General features: G+C 37.5%; 1 protein-coding gene across 1 annotated transcript in view; it reads right to left on the bottom strand.

The window, feature by feature from the left end:
- Positions 1 to 756: 756 nt before the first annotated feature.
- The window catches only part of LOC121315053 (neurexophilin-1-like), a 33,331-nt gene continuing 14,218 nt past the window's right edge, over positions 757 to 19,869 (bottom strand). The window contains exon 2 of the mRNA XM_041248943.1: positions 757 to 2,849. Within this exon, the coding sequence (XP_041104877.1) occupies positions 2,088 to 2,849 (762 nt within the window). The 3' untranslated portion in view covers positions 757 to 2,087. The remainder of the gene's footprint in view (positions 2,850 to 19,869) is intronic.

The following is a 19,869-nucleotide window of genomic DNA, read 5'->3' as shown; positions in this document are numbered from 1 at the left end:
GATACATTGAGCAAAAACGTGTTTTGAACTTATCCACTACCAAGAATACTAATCGAAGGGCACGCTGTCAAAGTAGAAATAATTTTTTGATGATGTTTCTGATAAGTAATAGGACACTTTGTATTTGTGGTTGAGTCCATTGCATAAGGGGAGTGGTGGATTGTGTAACAAATTCTCTATAAAAAGAAAACCTATTGTTTTGTTTTATTTAATTAAAACAAATCATAATAATACTGTTCTTATATTGATGTACACGTATATTTGTCCGTGTGACTATACCCTGTTCAGAGATCCACCTCGGGACCGTTTGCAACCCGCAGCTTGAGAACCACTGATCTACATCACTTCTTTAGGTGACTTGTATTACCATTGTTTTATGTCACTGTCACCGTCTATAGTGTGTTTTACAAAATACAGATCTAAAGTAGGCCTATACATTTAGTCATTTATTAATTTACTATACGATAAGGCTTACATCTTGATTATTATCACACAAAAACCTGGTTTAAAAGATCGTTTTAGTAGTTAAATGAGTAGTTAAATTGATACTGCTGATTTGCTCCTTGAACACATTTCAGTTGTAAAAAGTGGTGGGTGTGTGTGTGGGGGGGGTAACATTTTTTTTTTTTTTGCAAGACAGTCGACATAGCAACCAAGTTCCTGAGCTTTTCTTACCATGTATTGAAAAACCATGAAACACCGTTCTGTTCATTGAATAAGCCACGCATTCAAAAATTGAAACTGAAACCTTTTCCGCATTTTATTTCTATGTACATAACCTCTGTTTTTCCCAGAAATAAAATCCCTTAATACAGACGACTTGTAAGTTTTATATTTATATTTTTGACATATTAATTGTTTTGTACATAATTCTGTTTCATAGCGTTCACATCTACATTGATAAAATGAACCAATCATATCCTTTGTGTTAACCAGTAAGAAGCAGAGAAACAGGAGGAAGGGGAAGTCAGAGGGGGTAGAGAGAATGACAGATACAAGAGAATATACAGAAGCAGCTCAGTTAACAGGGTAAACTATATACAATACAAACCATTCATACAAATTAAGCCTAGGATATATAATTCATTACATTAATACAATAAAGGTGAGCAAACCTTCTACAGCGTACATGTCAGTAAGTTACATTTAATTAAAATGTCATCATCTACCTCTGGTGGCCAATTTACATAGCCAGAGAGTATTTCTTGTTTAAACAAAATGCCTCAATAAAACATGTCCATTAAAAAACGCTTGCTCACCAATAGCCTTTCCCTTTGAAGAAAGGACAGCACTTACATTGCCTTGAATGCGTCTACTTATCTTTGGAATGCAAACCGTCTAATTCATGTTTTATCAGTTCAAGGAATAGGGATAATACAGCAAGTCTTTGTTAGCAGCAATGAGCACTTGCTTTTATCTGAATGGATCTGTAACAACAGGATCAGCAACACAGATAACCAAAATCCAAAATAGACTAAGACTGCCTCAACCAAATGATGAGCCTAGTATGAAGAAGGGTTATATATACCGCACCTAGTGGAAGAGATGAATATTTACTAAAATCCCTGGAATTGTTTAACAGCATGGTAGAATGAGAATTATTTTCTTTAGGAAATGGAGTCACATGGTCATCTCAGAGGGGCAGAATTACCTCTGAGTGGGATGTCCAAGAGGCAGATGGTAAAGGGATTGAATTGTGGTTGTGTTGTTGATAGGTAAACTCAAAATGGGCACAAATGAGAATGGAAATTGACAATATATTTACACCCAAACAATGCTTCCTTTAAAAATGGTGTCTTGTCAATGTATTATTGAATGTAATGTTTGAAAATAAAAAAATGTACCTTGCTGCTACTCTTTGTTTAGATATCTTGCCAGGACCATTGTGTAAAAGAGAGTTGTTTTATAATATTATAATAATAATAATAATAATAATAATAATAATAATAATATTTGGCACAACTTTTCTTCAAACTGCATTGCCATTTTAAAGTGCACGCATTCAGGACAGTGCAAATAGACCATTTCTCTGAGACCAAAGCCTTGCTAAAGACCTATTTTTCCTCAAACTCCAAACTGAACCAGCCTCAACCAGATGGGAAGTAGGGAGTGTCACTGTGGTAGTTGTAATCTGGACACACTTTTTGCACTAGTTTGTAGTCAGTGCTGTAAAAAGAGATGTAAATACAGATCACTTTAAACGGCTTGGAGCAGAGCCATGACACGTGGCTTTGTGTCTGCTCCTGGTAACACGTTTTAGAGGGGTCGTAGTTGCAGAGTGTGTTCTTGGTTGCCTTGTCAATCTTTTCATACTCAATGCGACAATTGAAAGACTTGGAATCTTTGGCATCAATCACACTCTGTTGTGCCAAATCGAACTCTACAATCTTGGTTGGGGGAACCAGGCTCACAGATACATTCCCCTGGCCGGTAGAGTTGTGACGGAAGTAGACACTGAAAGTTCCATTCCCATGGTCCACAATCTTCCCAGTTATCAGCAGGTTGAGCTTGACAGTTTTAATATTGGAGTGAAAATCCCCCCAACCAAACATTTTCTTAAACTTCCCTGTTTTGACAATTGGCCTTCTTTTGGCTCTTGGCCGAGGTTCCTGGAGATCTGTGGAGTTTCTCAGCCAGTCCCAAAGGTCCTGCTCAGAATATGGTTCTGGGGTATCATATCGCAGGTCCAAAGCAGTGGCATTTTCTTTGCCATGTAAAGTCTGTGATAGCAGTCGGCTGATAGACAAGTCTTTACTGCTTTCTGTCCATATGTTTTTTAAGGTAGATTTGGGGCTTCCTGATTTGAGAAGTTCTGATTTCCTTGCAATGGTAGCATTAGCACAAGTAACCTGTAAAAAATATAAATTAACAAATGATTAGGAGATACTGTAAGGATAGATTTGTTTAATTCATGTTTTTTTTTTGTTTTTGTTTTTGTTTTTTTACTCACAGTGCTAGTTTGCTTTAAGGACAAGGTAAATGGAGTTAAAGGGAATTTGAACATTGTAATTACAAATAAGCAACATGTACAGTATGAGCCATTTTATTGTCACTCATTTAAACTACCGAGATAATAAGGGTTTCCAATTACACAATAATTTGCCTTTTCAATGTTTTACTTTCCTTCTGTTTTGTATTTGTAAAGCTAGACAGTCCTGTATGTGTAATACCTATATGCTTTCTTATATTAGTGGGTTTTAATGTAATTTTAAAATTGCTGCTTTTACATTATTATGTGTGTTATTTAAATGGTCTGACTGTGGCAGTTGTATGAGTGACATGCTACACAAATGTATTGGGGTTTGTTCTTTTTTTCTGCTATGTGCTGTACAGTGCTTTGCGATACTTTTGAATAAAAAGTGCTATATAAATACAATAAATAAATAAACAAACAAAATAACAGTGCTCTCTAATGGAGCTTCCTGATTGGTGGATGAAAGTCCAGATTTTTCTACTGTACTATAAAAGCAACAACTTTCTTCTAATATCATTGTTGTTGTGTGTTATAGAGCATAGCTATAGGAATCCAGCCCACAAGTGCAGCCAGATGCAGTGGCTGTTCAATAATATCATAAATAAAAAAACAGACTATTAGTCAATGGAGGGAATGTTCTCTTGCATGTAGACTGATGAATCCTGCTTTCTTCCTGTTTAATACAGATAAATGAACAGAATTTACACCATTCCATGGGAAAATTTGACATTGATTGTCTGATTCCTACTATAAAACATGACAGCAGATCTATCAGGGTAAGGCTATGCATTCTGAAGGTTGCCCTGGGATCAATACTTAGAATATAAGTTTTTGCTAGCAAACAAAAAGGTCTTATGCTGAGGTGTGGAATGTAACATCATTCAAGCAGTATATCTTGTTGAAAGCCTGTCGTTTGGAATTAAAAGGTGGAATATACTTAATTAAATTGTATGCCTCGTGATGAAGAACTACCTTTTATATAAAATGCTGTGTAAAAGAAATGCATTCTTACATACAGATGACATTGAAAGATATTTTAGGTGTCTGTTAAATTGCTTTTTCCATTTGTAAATTTAAAAAATCTGGAAATACAATATATCACCCTGTGACCAAGATGGCTGATGGTGACGTCAGCCCCATAAGAGAATGGACACAGACAGTCAGTACTGCAGGGTATGAAAAGCATTGCTTGCACACTTAATAATAAATAAAGGTTTAAACAAAACAGAACACTTACTCAACATAAACATCACGTTGGCCAAAACAGACAAACAAAACAAACAGACACGGAACAAATAAATATTACGCTAGTCTAAACTAGCATGCGTAGCAATTGCTATTTTAAGATTGACTCTCTTGTCTGACGACTCACGTCTCTCGTTCCGCCCTGAACACAACAACTCGATGAAAGCTGCAGGTTCTTATAGTGGTGATCGAGGGATTTAACTAGCTATCGATTATATTAACCCCTCGGCCACATTTTGCACAAGTTTAATAAATCTGTATGACTGTCAGCTAATTCAGTAATTACTAGCCGACAGTCACACATTCTCACAAGAGGTACTAAAACAATAACAGAAAATGGCAGACAAGTTTCAGTAATAATAATAATAATAATAATAATAATAATAATAATAATAATAATAATATTAATAATAGTACATGTGCGCAGCACATCTGGCCTCAACGGCCACCTCACTCCTTAAATCCCAAAAGTCTCAGTAAGGGTCCTGGCCACGGGTTGGCAGCTGCAAGGTTGACAGCAGCCATGCTGTCAGCGGAAATGCTGACAGTGGGGCGAGGTTCTCCCGTGGCACTGCTTGCAGTGGAAAGGCTGACAGTGGTGTGGCACACTCTGGTGGTGGCACTCTCAGCGGCCATGCTTCTCTCAGTGCAGACACTCCGGTAGTGATGGTGCAGCTGCATATTCCAGCATTGCAAGTACTGTGGGTGGAGGTGGTCTCTTCACCTTTCCCCCTTCTCTGTAGCCGGTGACCCTTCTTTTGGGTCAGCAAATGGGTCAGCAAATTTCCGCCAGCAAATGCTGCTGCTGGATACCACAAAGCCCGGGGTGATGACAGGCAGGCATCCCCAGGCAGGGTTGTGCAGACCTCGCCAGGCGATGGCGAACTACCCACCCGAGGCAATGGCAATCTAGCCTTCCAAGGTGATGGCAAACTAGCCTCCCCAAGAGATGGCAAAATAGCCTCCCCAGGCAATGGCAAACTAGCCTCCCCAGGCGATGGCGAACAAGTCTCCACAGGCGATGGAGAACTAGCCTCCCCGGAGGTAAGAGCAGCAGGTAGTCTCCCTCTATCACTGGGGACTGGTGCAGTTCTCCCTCAGTCACAGGGAACTGGGGCGGCTCTCCATTGGTCCCTGGTGACTGATGTGGCTCTCCTTCAGTCGCAGGGGACTGGTACGGCTCTCCTTCGGTTGTGAGGGACTGGTGCGGCTCTCCTTTGGTCTCTGGGGACCTCCCATATCTGCAGCTAAGTAATTGGGTACCATGGCTGTGATGTCTGGGATGGACGACGGGTGATGTTGCTGTTCCCATAAATGGTCGAAATGCTCACACAGCTCACTCAGACTTGGATGTCTGGACACCCGTTCCAGTGGTGGTTCTCCTTCCCACAGTACTCACAGTAGTACCATTCTTCAGGGGCAACTGTGTCCACCTCCATTCCTCCCCACTCTCAACCCCCCCCCCACAAAAAAAATCCTCTTTCCAAAACCACTGTGTACCCACAGTACTGTTCCTGGCCTGAGTCTCTGGAAGCATTGTATCTCACTTTCTGACACCATATGTGACCAAGATAGCTAGTGGTGACATCAGAACCGGAAGAGAATAGACAGAGACAGTCAGTACTGCAGGCTATGAAAAGCGCTTCTTGCACATTTAATATTAAATAAAGGTGCAGGTTCTTAAGAGTGGTGATCGAGGGATTTAACTAGCTAGCTTTTGCCTGTCCTGTAAAACATAATACATAATAAATCATAATAATAATACATGCACTTATACATAGGGTTGGGACATTATGCCACACCCCCATTTAGAAAAAAAACACTGAATTCTGACTGCAATTCAAGTGCTTTATTGGACATATTGATGGTGTGTAGATTGTAACTCCAGTTTATAGTAATTCAACTGTAGTCCCACTTCAACATTATTACCATATTCATATAGGACTGTAATGTACTATCTGTGTATTTAATGTTACTGTATTAAGATGTAGCATACTTACCTACCACCCTTCCTGTTTTAGAGCACATTCCCTGTGTTTATTTTTTGTACCTGCACATTTTAAATGTGCTATGATCAGATAAAGGGCACTTATCGCTATTGAGTTAGGACCAGTTACCTTTGCTTTTGAAAATATCTTCTATTTGAGTGTGAATGAGTCAGTTAAACTCAATAAAACCAGTAATATACAAGTATTGCTGTTGACAATAATAAATCCTCAAAGTCCAATTATTAAATTAAGTTTAGTCATATGAATAATTTCATACAGCTGTGATGGTTTATGCTGGAGATATAATTTCAGCTCAGATTAGTTCATTCTTCTTCCTGTGTTCCAGTCAGCTATTGTATTTAACCCTTATGTTTTATCATATTTGAGTATATAAAATACAAAATACACTGTATAGTTAAATGTGACATTAACAACTCTATGACCTTCCAAATGCTACTTACATATATCAGGGCTATTTTTTATAGCCAACCATTGTGAATCATATACTGTACTTTGACCAGCTAATGCCTTCCCTTTTGACTAAAATCAAATGTTACAGGCTTTTCCAGTGAACAAGGATGTTTTGATTCACAATAACGACTGTGATTTGTTTTTAAAAACCACAATACTCTGTTAAAATGCATTGGCTTTCAGTTTTACACAAGGGTACATTATTTAATTGTTTAAAAACAAAGAACAAAACAGTCACAGTTTCATTACATAATATTATACTGGCCTTTGGTGTTTGGAAGATGCTATGCTACCAATGCTAAATGAGTATTCAGTCTCTTTCCTTTTGTTTATTGGCTGGAGTACAACTGGTCTTTACAAGTAAATTTAGTGTGACTGCTCAGTTCAAACACTTCATACTATTATATGTGTCAGCTAATGACAGTAATGAAAATAAGTACAGCCATTATTGCAGGTTTTAGGGCTCCAGCATCTGTTGAGTATTAGCCTTTGCGTCATTCCAAATGAATGGTCTTGTCATGCAATCAGCTGTAGTTTATCATTTATTTTTCTATTATTGGTATTGGATGTGCTTCTAGCAAGTACTCAAATGAATGTAAAATGTCTTTCCCATTGAAATGTGAAAAAAAAAGAATGACAAGCTAAGGAATTAAGAGGAAAAGATTTAACAGTCCAATGGTTTTTTTTTTTCTGAATTGCTGAGACAACAGCTCTTCTCTGTATGCTGCATACAAAACTGTATTGTGTTGGTATTGTATTGCAAATGTTTTCAGTTCTGTTAAATAGACAGCACTACAGTGCATTGTCAGCATGTGCCTTAATGTCTGAGGAATGTTTTATTAAGCAATCATGAGGTTTTCTACGCATAACAACAACTATATATACAGTACATTATATATATATATATATATATATATATATATATATATATATATATATATATATATATATATATATATATATATGCGAAAAAACTAAGAGAAGTCATTTTATTGTTAAACAATAACAAATCATTAAATAATCCAGGATGTCAATTAAGTCATTGTATTAAGTCAAATTCCAGCTGAAGCTTAATATATAAAAAAATGGGAGATTCATATACTGTATGCATGAGATTCATATACTGAATGCGTGTATTAGAAAGCATGCAGGGAACACAGTAGTATTTAGGCCTGCCATTTAAACAGCGGTTGGGCATTCCAATAAATAGCATATGGGCTTTGTCTGGCAAAATTCTACCAGTCGAGAGCTTGTAGTTTTCATGTTAAGAATGCAATATTAGAGGGATGGAAGTCTTTGTCTTTGTCTGTCAAGAGAAGTGCTGAGCGCCATCATCGGCCTATCCAGTGTTGGAGGTGACCAGAGCCTGCAGTGTGCCAAGGGAGCTGTGCCAGCTTGAAGGAGCTTGCAAGGGTCAAGTATCTGCTACTGCAGACAAAAACAGTTAGTTCTGTGCTAGTTCTGTGCAATCACCCAAGCACTGATTGACAAAGGGGTTCATCTGTGTCATGTAAGCAAGCTTTCTCTTAAGGAGGTGAGGAAGTAGACTGTATTTGAACCTTTCCCTCTAAAGGTAAGAGCCAAGCAATATGAATTCTTGTCATAAGACACTATTCCTATTAAAAATAATCTAAAACAGATAGCTTAAACATGTCTGTTCAACTACTTTTCATTTCAGTAAACTGTCCAGATGCTTATAAGTCATATTTAAAGTTAAATTATTTAGGCCAAGTTAAACACAGGCTGTAAATAATCTAGACATTTTAAAGAAGCGCTGAAGTGTAAAACTGAGATACGGAGGTAATGTAATTAAATCCAACTAATTATACAACAAATCAAATCAATTAAAAAAGTAATTATCTTATTAACATACCTTTATTAAGCTCTTCTCTGAGCTCTAATATAATTAAATAATCAACAAGCATCAATAAGAAACAGACAGGGGACATATTAAACGGAAAATTTGCAGCATGTGCATTCTGAGAGACTGTGAATAAAGTGTGGTGTTCCAGTTTGTGTTTTCTCATATTCAGCATAAAATCTATGAATTCCTGAAAATTACGGCACAACAAAATGGGAGGGGGAGATTCAGGGATATTTACTGTTTGGGAGCATACTGAAGTAACAGTTTCCACAAATCAGATCCACTTTTTATTAAATCAAAGCAGGGTTCAGAACTGCACAGACAATACAACCCATAATATGCATTACTGGAAACATCAGAGATAGAGATGTGTTTGTTCATTGGAGAAAATTCACACAGCATGACAACATACCAGGGGGCTGTTTAGGTTACAGAGAAACTCAAAATTAGCAGAATTGTATCGGTGGTTCAAGTGTCACCTAGTACTTAAGACACTGCAGTAGAAGAAAATACCAACAGTGCCCTCTCAATTAAAGGTTCTACTTGACTTTGGTTAGCACCCTTGCCTTTGACACGGGACCCATAACTCCAGTCAAGGTCCACTTCCATGCGGTAGACTTAATTTATGCCATCGCCTATACACTTTGAGGAGTATGAATATAACATTATTTTATATCTGCCACAGTAAATTTAAAATGGTATCCCATGCACATTTTTTGTAACACTAGCATGCATGCATTAGTGCAGTGATACTCAATTCTGACCCTCAAGATACATTCCAGTCCAGGTCTTTATTGTAAGCAGTTCTGAAATTAGTTAATTACCTCTTAGCAGGTTCAATGAACTATTTCAGAACCTGCTTTGAGAATTGAGTACCACTGCATTAGTGCATGACACAGAGGGCCATTTAAGTTTAAACCAAGAATATGGTGTGGAATATGTTTTGAGGGCTTTTTATGGTAGGAAGGAGGGTACGGGCCTCAATGTTGACTGGGTGACCGCTGACTGAATACAAAAGATATAACGATAACACAAATAAAAAGGTAAGTGATGGCATGAAGGCAGACATGGATATTACAGAGAAATTCATGTTTGAAGAGAAGGAAATCAAAGATGTGACAGGACATAATAGAACATGTAAAATAAAAAGTAAACAACAAAAAATATATATAGAATTGTCTCATAAATAAAAATAATGGAGAAACAAAATTTAAATAAGCAGGAATTCAAGGAAGGACATGGGAGGACATGTAATTGGATACAGAGTCATTGTCCACATTCGAAGACAGGCTACTTTGTAATTTTTGGAGCATTTTTAAGTGGCATCTACCTGTTAATTAACTAAATTGTTATGATAATTTACTCTAATGTTGGTAATCGCAAAGGTTAAATCTAAATGGAATGTATTTTATAACATAAATACAGCTTGTGTTCGCACTTTTTCAAAGAAAAACTAATTTGGTACTTAATGGGTTAAAAGAATCTCACCAATGTGGTGAGGCAATTAAAAAGGCAAGATTAGGGAGTGTGATAGGGCCCCTGTTGCCATTTCTCTGACTCTTTGAGATGGTGCCGGAGATGACCGCAGACCCACTCCAAAACAGAAGAAGAACCAGCTGGAGGTATCGAATGGACCGGTGGTGCCATTCTGAGGAGAAGCATATGTGACGGGAGGACCCTGTTGTTGGTTCAGTTGCGCTGCTGCTTAGTTGGCAAGAGGGCTTGCCTGGAGCTCAGCTGATCTGGGGGTCCTGATTGACTGGAGGGGCATGCCCAGGGAGCCTACGTCTGTTTAAGACCACAGCAGCGCCACAGTTCGAGGCCACTGCATGGCCATACAGACAGGCTCCGAGCGAATGCTTGCTGTGTTTACATTGAGGAGGAGAGCGTCCACTCTGCAGGAAAGCTCTGCCCAGCCAGGACCACTAGGAAGACCCGTAATCACTGGGAGGCCAGGACTTCGGGAGCAACAGCAGTAGGTTAGTTTAGGGGATTTGATTCCAAACTAAGTATAGAGAGGGTTTCATAGTGTAACAGGTTCCTGGAGCGGGATGTCTCTTTTAGTGAGGCTAGTGCTCGCCTTGTGTGACAAACTTTTATTTTTAGCTTTGTTTCGTTTTTTTTTTTTTTTATTAAATCCGGTGCTAGGATTACCACTGTGTTGTTTATCACATCTGCGCACCTGTGCAGCATGTCAACATCCACTGCTTTGTGTCTGGTTCAGAATTATTCAGTGACTACCCACATAAGTAACATCTCTCTGTTACCACGGGCGCTGGAACTAGGGGTGCTGGGGGTGAGGCAGCACCCCCTGGCTTTGCATGGCTTCCATCATATACAGGGGTTACAGTTTTGTTCAATAGCTTTGAGCACCCCCACTTTAAAAATTGTTCCAGTGCCACTGCATGTTACAGGGAGGTTATGCTAAGATTATACAATGCCCTAGTTAGAACATACCTGTACCTAGAATACTGCGCAGTTTTGGTCACCTAACTACAAAAAATACATAATTGCACTCAAGAAGGTACAGAGAAAGGCAACCAGGCGGAACCCAGGACTGAATGACATGAGCTGTAAGAAAGGGTAAAATAATGAAATCTCTTCAGCCTAGAAAAAAGAAGGAAAAGAGGGTACTAGATATAGTTGACCCAAGACACTACTTCAAATTTAGTACACAGAGGAGAACAAGACAGGAAGTACTTTTTTACTCAGTTATAAATGCATGCAATAACCTACCAGGTGTCGTGGTATGATCTAAAACATTGGGAACATTTAAAAAACAACTAGATTCCGTCCTTTTAAATTAGATTCCCCTAGAGGGACGAATGGCGTGCTAACAAGGGTGTGCTTAAATGTGTTGGCCGGTAAAGGGCATGTATCCTGTTTGTCAATATTATACTGGATAGGTTTCTTGTTTTGTTTGTTTTTTTGATGAGTTTTCTGGTCTAGTCACACTAGTACAGACTTTGACGTTAATAGAAGTGCCTGGGGTGCTTGATAGCAGGTCGATGAATACCGTTCAGCCTCTTTGATTCACCTTTGGTGTCTGCCACACGTTTGATACTGAATATATTTGGTATAATGTTGGATTGAAGTTTATCACTGAATGTAAACAGAAAAAAAACATAAACATCAAACAGAAGGGTTTGGGAACAAAGGCTGATTTTTTTTAAATACAATAATTCCTATAATATGAAGGATTGGAGATAAAACAATGGTTTCATGGTGATTTTTAGGTGTGTTTTACTATGTGATGATTATCAGGTTTGTTTATTGTATAAAATACAGTACTTGTTCAGGATCTAAGGCCTATTCAAAACTCTCTTAGAAGAGAACTACTTAATTACATAGTAGGCAGCATAACGCATCAGGATTTTCAAAAAGTTAACATCATATTTTGTATTTTAATGTACTGTATCATTATTGATAGACAGCAGCAACTTTGAAATACTTCTACTGTTGTAAATGTGTTTTTTGAATGTAAACCAGTTATATATGGCTCATTGTATTACGCTTAGCATTACTTTATACCAGTGGGAACACAATTTTAGTGTTTGGAACGGAGAGTAACAGAGGGAAGTGAAATGAGCCTGTGCACGGACTTTCCTGATGATAAGTATTCGGCTGACATACAGTATGCTGGTTTGAACAATGAGTGTGAGTGAATTAAGGGTCGGTAGCTAATCGGAACCTATTGTATAGAAAGTAAAGTAAGAGATTGTTATATAGATTTCTCTTGCTCTGATGTTCCCTCCCCTGCCTGTGTTATATGTTTTGTGTTTTCACAATGGTCACTGTTTGTATTATTATCCTCTAGTTACGCCTGGTTAACGACTCATACCTTTACTACATGCACTAAGCACTTTCTAAACTGCAATACTGCAGTTTGCACTTTGGTGATTTAAAATGACTATTTTCATAAATCTTAATTATGATGACCTGCTAATGGAAAATCTGTAATTGATCACTTGGATATTGAACAATGTGTTATTTCTCCTTTTAACCATGCTGTCAAATGAAAACATTCTCTTTGAGTTTATATGTCTATTGTCTGTGTTTTTCTTGGAGAACCTGATTATTATCTAATATTGTTCTGTGCTTATCGCACTGAACTGGTGTATTCAGACTACATATTACAAATAACCTCTCTGTTTGTAGCTCCTCTGAGTGAGCGGGTGATACAGTTATAATCCAATAAACTTGTAATACTGTTTAGCTGACCCAAGAGACCTAATTTAAAGTACTTGCAGTGCTTAATGAATATGCCATAACAGCAACCAGAATGCATTATTCCACAAAAAGTACACCAGAGAAACTGCACCATGTGTTTTGTGCAGGTCCTGGTAACTGTATTTTATAAATGGATTAGGCTAGTTTCAGTCTTCATTGATTTTGGTTATAAAATATTGTAAAAGGTGACATAAAAAAACAATGGCATTTTTATGAAGGAGTCACTGAGCTGTATCTAAAGGTTGGAAAAGAACATTTGGCAATGTAGTCAATGCACTCTGGGAGAGTAATGTATTTTGGATATTTATATGCAGTATGTGTTGCAAATACTTACCTTGCCAAACACATTGCTTAGGCAGTCATACATTTGAAATGAAGCCTTCTTCCAAATCAGTCAAGACACCAGGATAAGATACTGATTTTGGCTATGCATGACAGACATTTTCTTTCTTTTCATATCATTTTGTTGCCTAGACTGTTTATACAGTTTTACAGATCAAATATTTTATGTACAGTTTGTTTTACTAAGCTAGTGTTTAACTGTCTTACATCCAAAATTACTCAACCAAAGTCAGCTAAAAATACATTTAAAATCATTGTAGCCTGTGACAGGCAGTCAATTTGAACACCACTTAAATATTCACTGTAACACTCCACTGCAGCAAGAATGTTATTAAGACAGCTTTTATTTTGTGACTTGTTAAAACACTGTTGTGAAATGGCACTTTGATAAGATCAGGTCATTTAATTTAACACTTGCAATCAAACCTGTCTACATTTTTATGAAACATTTCATTAAAATGTAAATTATAAGCCCTATAGTCTTATACTAATGTGGATTTGCCAACTTTACGTGAATGTAGAAATCACATGATCTCTCTAAGAAAAAGGTAAAGTAGAGCAAATTACTTTCATGGGCTACAGCCACATATTTTTTTAGATTTGTGATGTCATCATGCCGTCATCATACTAAAGTTTTCTAGATTTTGGGTATGTGTGTTCCAAGAGTGGAACATTTGGAGGGTATAGGCCATTGCCAGTTCGATACGATTAACATCATTCCATGAGTCAAACTGGTCAAATTTAAAGAACAAATTGAAGAATTGTCATCTTACTGAGGCAGAAATACACTTCCTTATTTCCTGTAATCTGGTTGCAAACCTCGTGTTAAGAAATGCATTTTGTACTACATGGTTGGCAGGGATAGGGTTAATTCCTATCCCTGCCAAATACATATGAGAATGTGGCAGTTCCCAAATTACATAATTGGCGCTAATTGGGAACAGCCGTGTGATATAAAAGGAAGCTAAACACGCCGTTAGTGGCAGCAGTTGTGGGAAAAGTTTTGGAGCTGGATGGATGGATGGATAGATGGAGAGAGAGCAAGAGCGAGAGAGAAAGAGAGATAGAGAGAGAGAGAGAGTGACAAATACATGCTCCTCTGTTTATTTCAATCTCACCGTGATACGTCCATCTCTTTTGTGTTGTACATGTAGCCATGGTCAGCTACTCAGCTTCACATGTATTTGACTGTGACTTAGACATTCTGCATAGTGTTTGTATTTGATTTTTATGGAAAAGGGCACTTTCTGAATCTTAGGAAGGAATCTGTAATTTATTTAGTCTGTGCTAATTTTGAAAAATGAAATCAGAGGATAATTTCTCCTTCCATGGTAAATGTATTAAATTTGCCCACAGTGGAAAATCAGGCCCTCTGTGTTTACACAATTGTTAACGCAATACCAAAATGCTTCCTATAAACTGATGGAAGGAATAATAATTCTGTCTACGCTTCCTCATGACAGTTTAATGAAGGTTCACCACGCACACTTTCACACTTCTAAGTACTTGTAAACAAACAGCCCTAGAGCTCATTTACACTGCTTAAACATTCCTGGCTTTTCTCCCCAGTCAGTCATGAGATAGCACTGCTCTCTATTAGGTACATACAAATCTTGTGCAAGAGAAAATGTTTTTAGAATTATTATGTTTCAGGTTCTAACCTTTTTTTTTTTTTTAGATCTTTAGACCCCATTCAGGGACTATAAATCTTTCATAAAGACTAATACACACTGACATAAATCTAGTGATATGCCGCTCAGAGACCTAAGCCTTTATTTCCACACGATTACTGGTCAAATTTTGATCTTTGCAAGAATCGTCTTTCATCTCCTTAGGCCCTTCTGGGAGTTGTAGGGTACAGATTAGTTTACAACTTTAAAGAATACTGGGGTATATACTAGGAAATGAGGGCAGCTTTGATTGTGGCAGTACATTTGGAAATATTGTCTCAGAAAGCTATTAACTCCCAGTATATCTTACATTTACCCATTCAAGCATCGATTTTAAATTCCCTCAGGAGTTCCTGAGTCTATTGCTTATTACTTAAATGGTCTGTCTTGCAAGGCTGAGATGAACTCATACACTTCTTTCTTATTACCAGTTTGATGGCTAAAGGTTATTTCCAGTGTGATCCACTATTGATAATAACCCCAGTTCCACAAATATCTTAACGTCTATTTGAAACAGTTACTAACAACACAATTTGGTACCAGGTATTCCAACTAATCAACGTACATTTATAAATAAGGTAATAATAGGTTACATGCATTCATGATCTATAAATATTTATTAGGCAACTCTATATTCATCAATAATTGAAAGTTTTACAGTATAATAAAACAGAATGATAATCACAAAAACAGATCCAATTTAATTATAAACTTTACAGATCAACTTAGAATATTGAAACTATAATTGAAACTCTCCTTATGGTTAATAACAGCATTAACAACCAACACACCGTGGATTACCTGCTAAGATAATTGACCTTGATAGACAATTTGAATATCAATGCTTATTAATAACAAGTACAAGTTTGCCTTGCGACTGTATTTGAGTTTTCTTTATATTTTGTGATTCCTGTGAAGTACATATTGTATGAAATGGGATGTCTACCAAGATATATCAACCCTGACAAGTGATTGTCAGCAGTACAAGGACCTGTCATTAATCTACCTTTGAGAGTCTCTGACTTCTTAGAGATAAACATAAAATGACTCAACTACTGCCTTTAGCATATGTTATCTACAGTAACATTATGAACTAGCTAGTTAGGTTTGTGCATTCAGTTAATAAATAAGTTGTCTCATGCAGCCGGTACAATACATTGTACAATCATTTAATTATAGATATATATTTTAGGAGACATTTCAGTACTTCTAACTTTGGATTTAAAAAATAGTTTTACAAAACAAACATCAAAACTGAAACTAAAACCCCATTCGGCAGTCACCCCCACCTTGGAGAGCAGACCTACAGGTACATGCTAATCGTACATGCTAATCGTACATGCTAATCGTACATGCTAATTGTGATTGACCCTGAAAGGAGACATAACCAACAGAAATTCACTTAAATAGATTGCAGACTCAGACTCGACACCCATCTTAGCATGATAGCATTGGTGCTACACTCAAAGTCAGGCCCCACAGCCAGCCATGGGTAGCAAGGCTGACCTGTTACAATATTTGTATAAAGTATAATTAGGTTCGGAGGTATAGACCTAGGTCAGAGAGTAATATCAAATCAGAACCAAACCTCAAGCTGTTTTCAGGCCGTTGTGCAATTTCAGGTGGTGACTGATATTGCTTAATGTTCATATTCAATATATTGTATGCAGAAAACCACATTTAAAAAGTACCTTTTCAGAGTAACTATACCCTCCTATACATGTTCAAGAAGGAATTAATTACTTAAAGGTTAAGTGCCCTTTTACTGTAAGAGAGCATTATGTGAACATGCACCTCTGTTTTTCTGATTTCCTGCGATCCGCACACATTATAAATATTATGGACTCGTCTAGGCAGTATAAGCTACAAAGCAAGCTTAGCCAGGTAACATTTTTATGCCAACGAATCTGATGAACTTTGTTCATAATTTTACACCTTGGAGAAAACCATGAGTTTTTCATGTAGGATTGTAGCTCCTGAAAAAGTATTTGTAACTGAAATAAATAATCCCATCCATCACGACGTGTTATGGACAGCTATAAAAATGGTGCATTGTATGGTTTATAATGTTTTCTTGATGATGGAAGCCTTGCCCATGTCAATATAACACCAGTACTGAATTACAGACAGTCCTCGCACTTATGACACAATTGGTTCCTGAAAGCCGCGTTGTAAGTCGAAGCATCGTAAATCGAAGCACATTTTCCCAGAGGATCAATGTAATAAACTGGGGTTACGTTCCTGACTCTTCGGCCAGAAAATATAGTTTTGCAAAAATGACCAGTTATATTGTACTCATGCAAATATTTATTTAAATCTTTACACTCAGCCTGGTGATTACAAGTATATTACTCAGACACCTACCTGATTTGTTTAAAAGTACAGACTCGGGGCTTTCCAATGACATATTCAGTGTGTGCATGTGGTTCTCCTAACAGGAAATACGATCGCCTGAATTTAAACCCCTCATCATGTGACAGAGTTCACAGCTTAGGTCCATCGCTAGTCCATCGCTCTTATCAGACATTATTAATTGCAAATAAATTCTAAAAAAAAAAAACGTTACATGCATAAAATAAGTCAGGGGACCACGGCAGGTACTGCAGTTCGGACACCGAGCATGCACACATGATGCATGGCTCAGGTCTCGCCTTGTCGTAAATGACGTATCGATGTCTTAAAGTCGAAGTAGGTGAATAATGTAAAAGAGTCGTAAGTGCCGTGCGTCGTAAGTCGAAGTGTCATAAATCGAGGATCGTCTGTCCTTTTTAAACACTCTGAATGATAAACTGCTTATCAGTTGTGAAGTTCACAGTACATCTAGAGTGAACGTTTCTAATGTACTTCTCTGTCTTACACATTTAAAAACCATTGTATTGTCATGTCATTTAGGCGAGATAAAAACAGAAATTTTGCAATTAATTTGGTTAAACTTAAAAGTTTTGTTTTTATTATTTCAACACAGTAATCTTTGGTTTACGCAAGCTGTATCAGTCAAGTCCAAATTAATTGGCTTGTGCCAAGTCATTTTTGATCATTCTCAAGTTAGGAAATGATCAGTGATCCAATTAATAAGATGTACAGTAGACAGCTACAATAAGGTTTTTTTACTTGTATTGAATATTTAAATATTTCAAACAATTGGAAAATGTTACTTGACTAAAATCTAGGTATATGCCTCTTAACAGTTAACAAACTGAAGAATACAGTGCCAGCAGAAAGGTTTAGAAATCTCTACTCATACCTAAGTTGTATAGGGCATCCAGTCTGTCACTGCACACCTGTCTAATTCAAATACCAGCAGAACAAGCTCAGGTTTTACTGGAAGTATCAAATTTGGAAAACAGGCTAGTATGTATCATAACATAGTTAGAGAAGGCAATTGACTGAATATAATGATTTTACTGAACTGAAGCTTTTATGGGATACATCCCTTTGCCATCATTCAGCTGCACCTTTGCATACCACTGTATACATTTCTGGCTCTAGTGACAATATTTCATTCATAAAATGTTACCATGTTAAAAACAGAGCAAAGTGTTTAATAACACTGACTAAAGCCGAGGCAAGCACAGTAAAGCACGAAGGTACTGTATGTTAAAGCATGGTTAAAAACATGAAAACCATGGATAAGAATGGGGAAAACTGTAAAATGAACATACATATGTACCTTGGTTACATAAGGGTTGTTGCATTAGAGCAATAAAAAGTCAAGCTACAGAAAATCAGCAAGTGCTCTTACAGATCAAAGATCTCAGCTGACAACATTAAGTCTTAACTGTACTTAAATAATTGCAATAAATTAATATATACTGTACACACCACTGCTGCCACTGTTACCATTTTCTTGCCAAGTGAATCACCAGAAGTGAAAAGGTTAGCCTTTGTAGTGTGCCACAGTTGAGAGCCCTTCTCATTTTGGGAATTCTGATGACTATCAAGAAAGAAGCTGTGAGAATTCTAAACTAATTTAAATTACCTTACAGAAGTGAGAAGAGAAAATACTCAGAGTAAACATACCAAGTCAAACAATTAAAACTGTTAAACAAAATGACAACCCCTATAAAATATATTATCATTGCTAGACTACTGTATACTGTAAGCGTGGTTAGGCTGACTTTCACTGAGCCAGAAATTAAGTGTCTATTTTGAAAATAGGTTTAGAAACATCTCTTGAAACAGTATTTAAGAGAGAGAAACACTTATTTTAACAGATAAGAAAACCCAAACACAAGTAAACAATCAAGCAACATGTTCTATTAAAAAATCAATGTCTTTCTATGGTCTGCCCAAAGACCTGACCTAAATCCAATTGAAAACCTCTGGGACTACATGGAAAAGAAAATTAAAGCTGAAGAAATGAATCACCAAAGTGTGGAATGGCATCCAGCGCACTCAATGCCACAGAGAATTCTAGAGGTCATGGGAAATAAAACGTTATTAAATATTTGAACATCTTAACATTTTTCAAAGCAAGAAAGGGGAAAGATAATGAAGTAGGCCACAAGGGGCAACATTTAAAGTCAAAACAGTTATTGAGCTAAATGTTTACTGTAATTATCAACCTACTTCATTTTTCACCCTGGTTTTCTCCCCAGTTTTAGAGGCCCAATTATTATCTGTATCCTCGGCTCACTGCTTGCAACCCCCTGCTGACTTGAGGAACGGAGGCTGCTCCGAAACGTGCTCCTGCCAAGCCGTCATTTTTCGCACTGCAGATCCACAGCGAGGCCAAAAGATCTATAGCGCTGGAGGACAACACAGATCTGGCGGCTCCACTGCAGAACCACAGGTGCCCTATCGGCTACAGGGGTCGCTGATACTCGGTGAGCCATGGATTCCCCTGCTGACCTAAGCCCTCCCTACCCAGGCAGCACTAAGCCAATTGTGCCCCCCTAGGAACTCCTGGTCATGGTTGGCTGTGACATAGCCTGGACTTGAACCTGTGATCCCCAGGTTATGGGGCACATCCTGCACTCCACATGGAGCACCTTTACTGGATGCGCCAATGAGTTGTTATTATCTGCAATAAATACACAATTTATTTTTTTAATTATTATTGTGTTATTATATACTGTTATTTTA

Source organism: Polyodon spathula, chromosome 4 (assembly GCF_017654505.1).
Source record: "Polyodon spathula isolate WHYD16114869_AA chromosome 4, ASM1765450v1, whole genome shotgun sequence".
NCBI classification, from domain to species: Eukaryota; Metazoa; Chordata; class Actinopteri; order Acipenseriformes; family Polyodontidae; genus Polyodon; species Polyodon spathula.
This window is presented reverse-complemented; position numbering and strand designations above follow the sequence as displayed.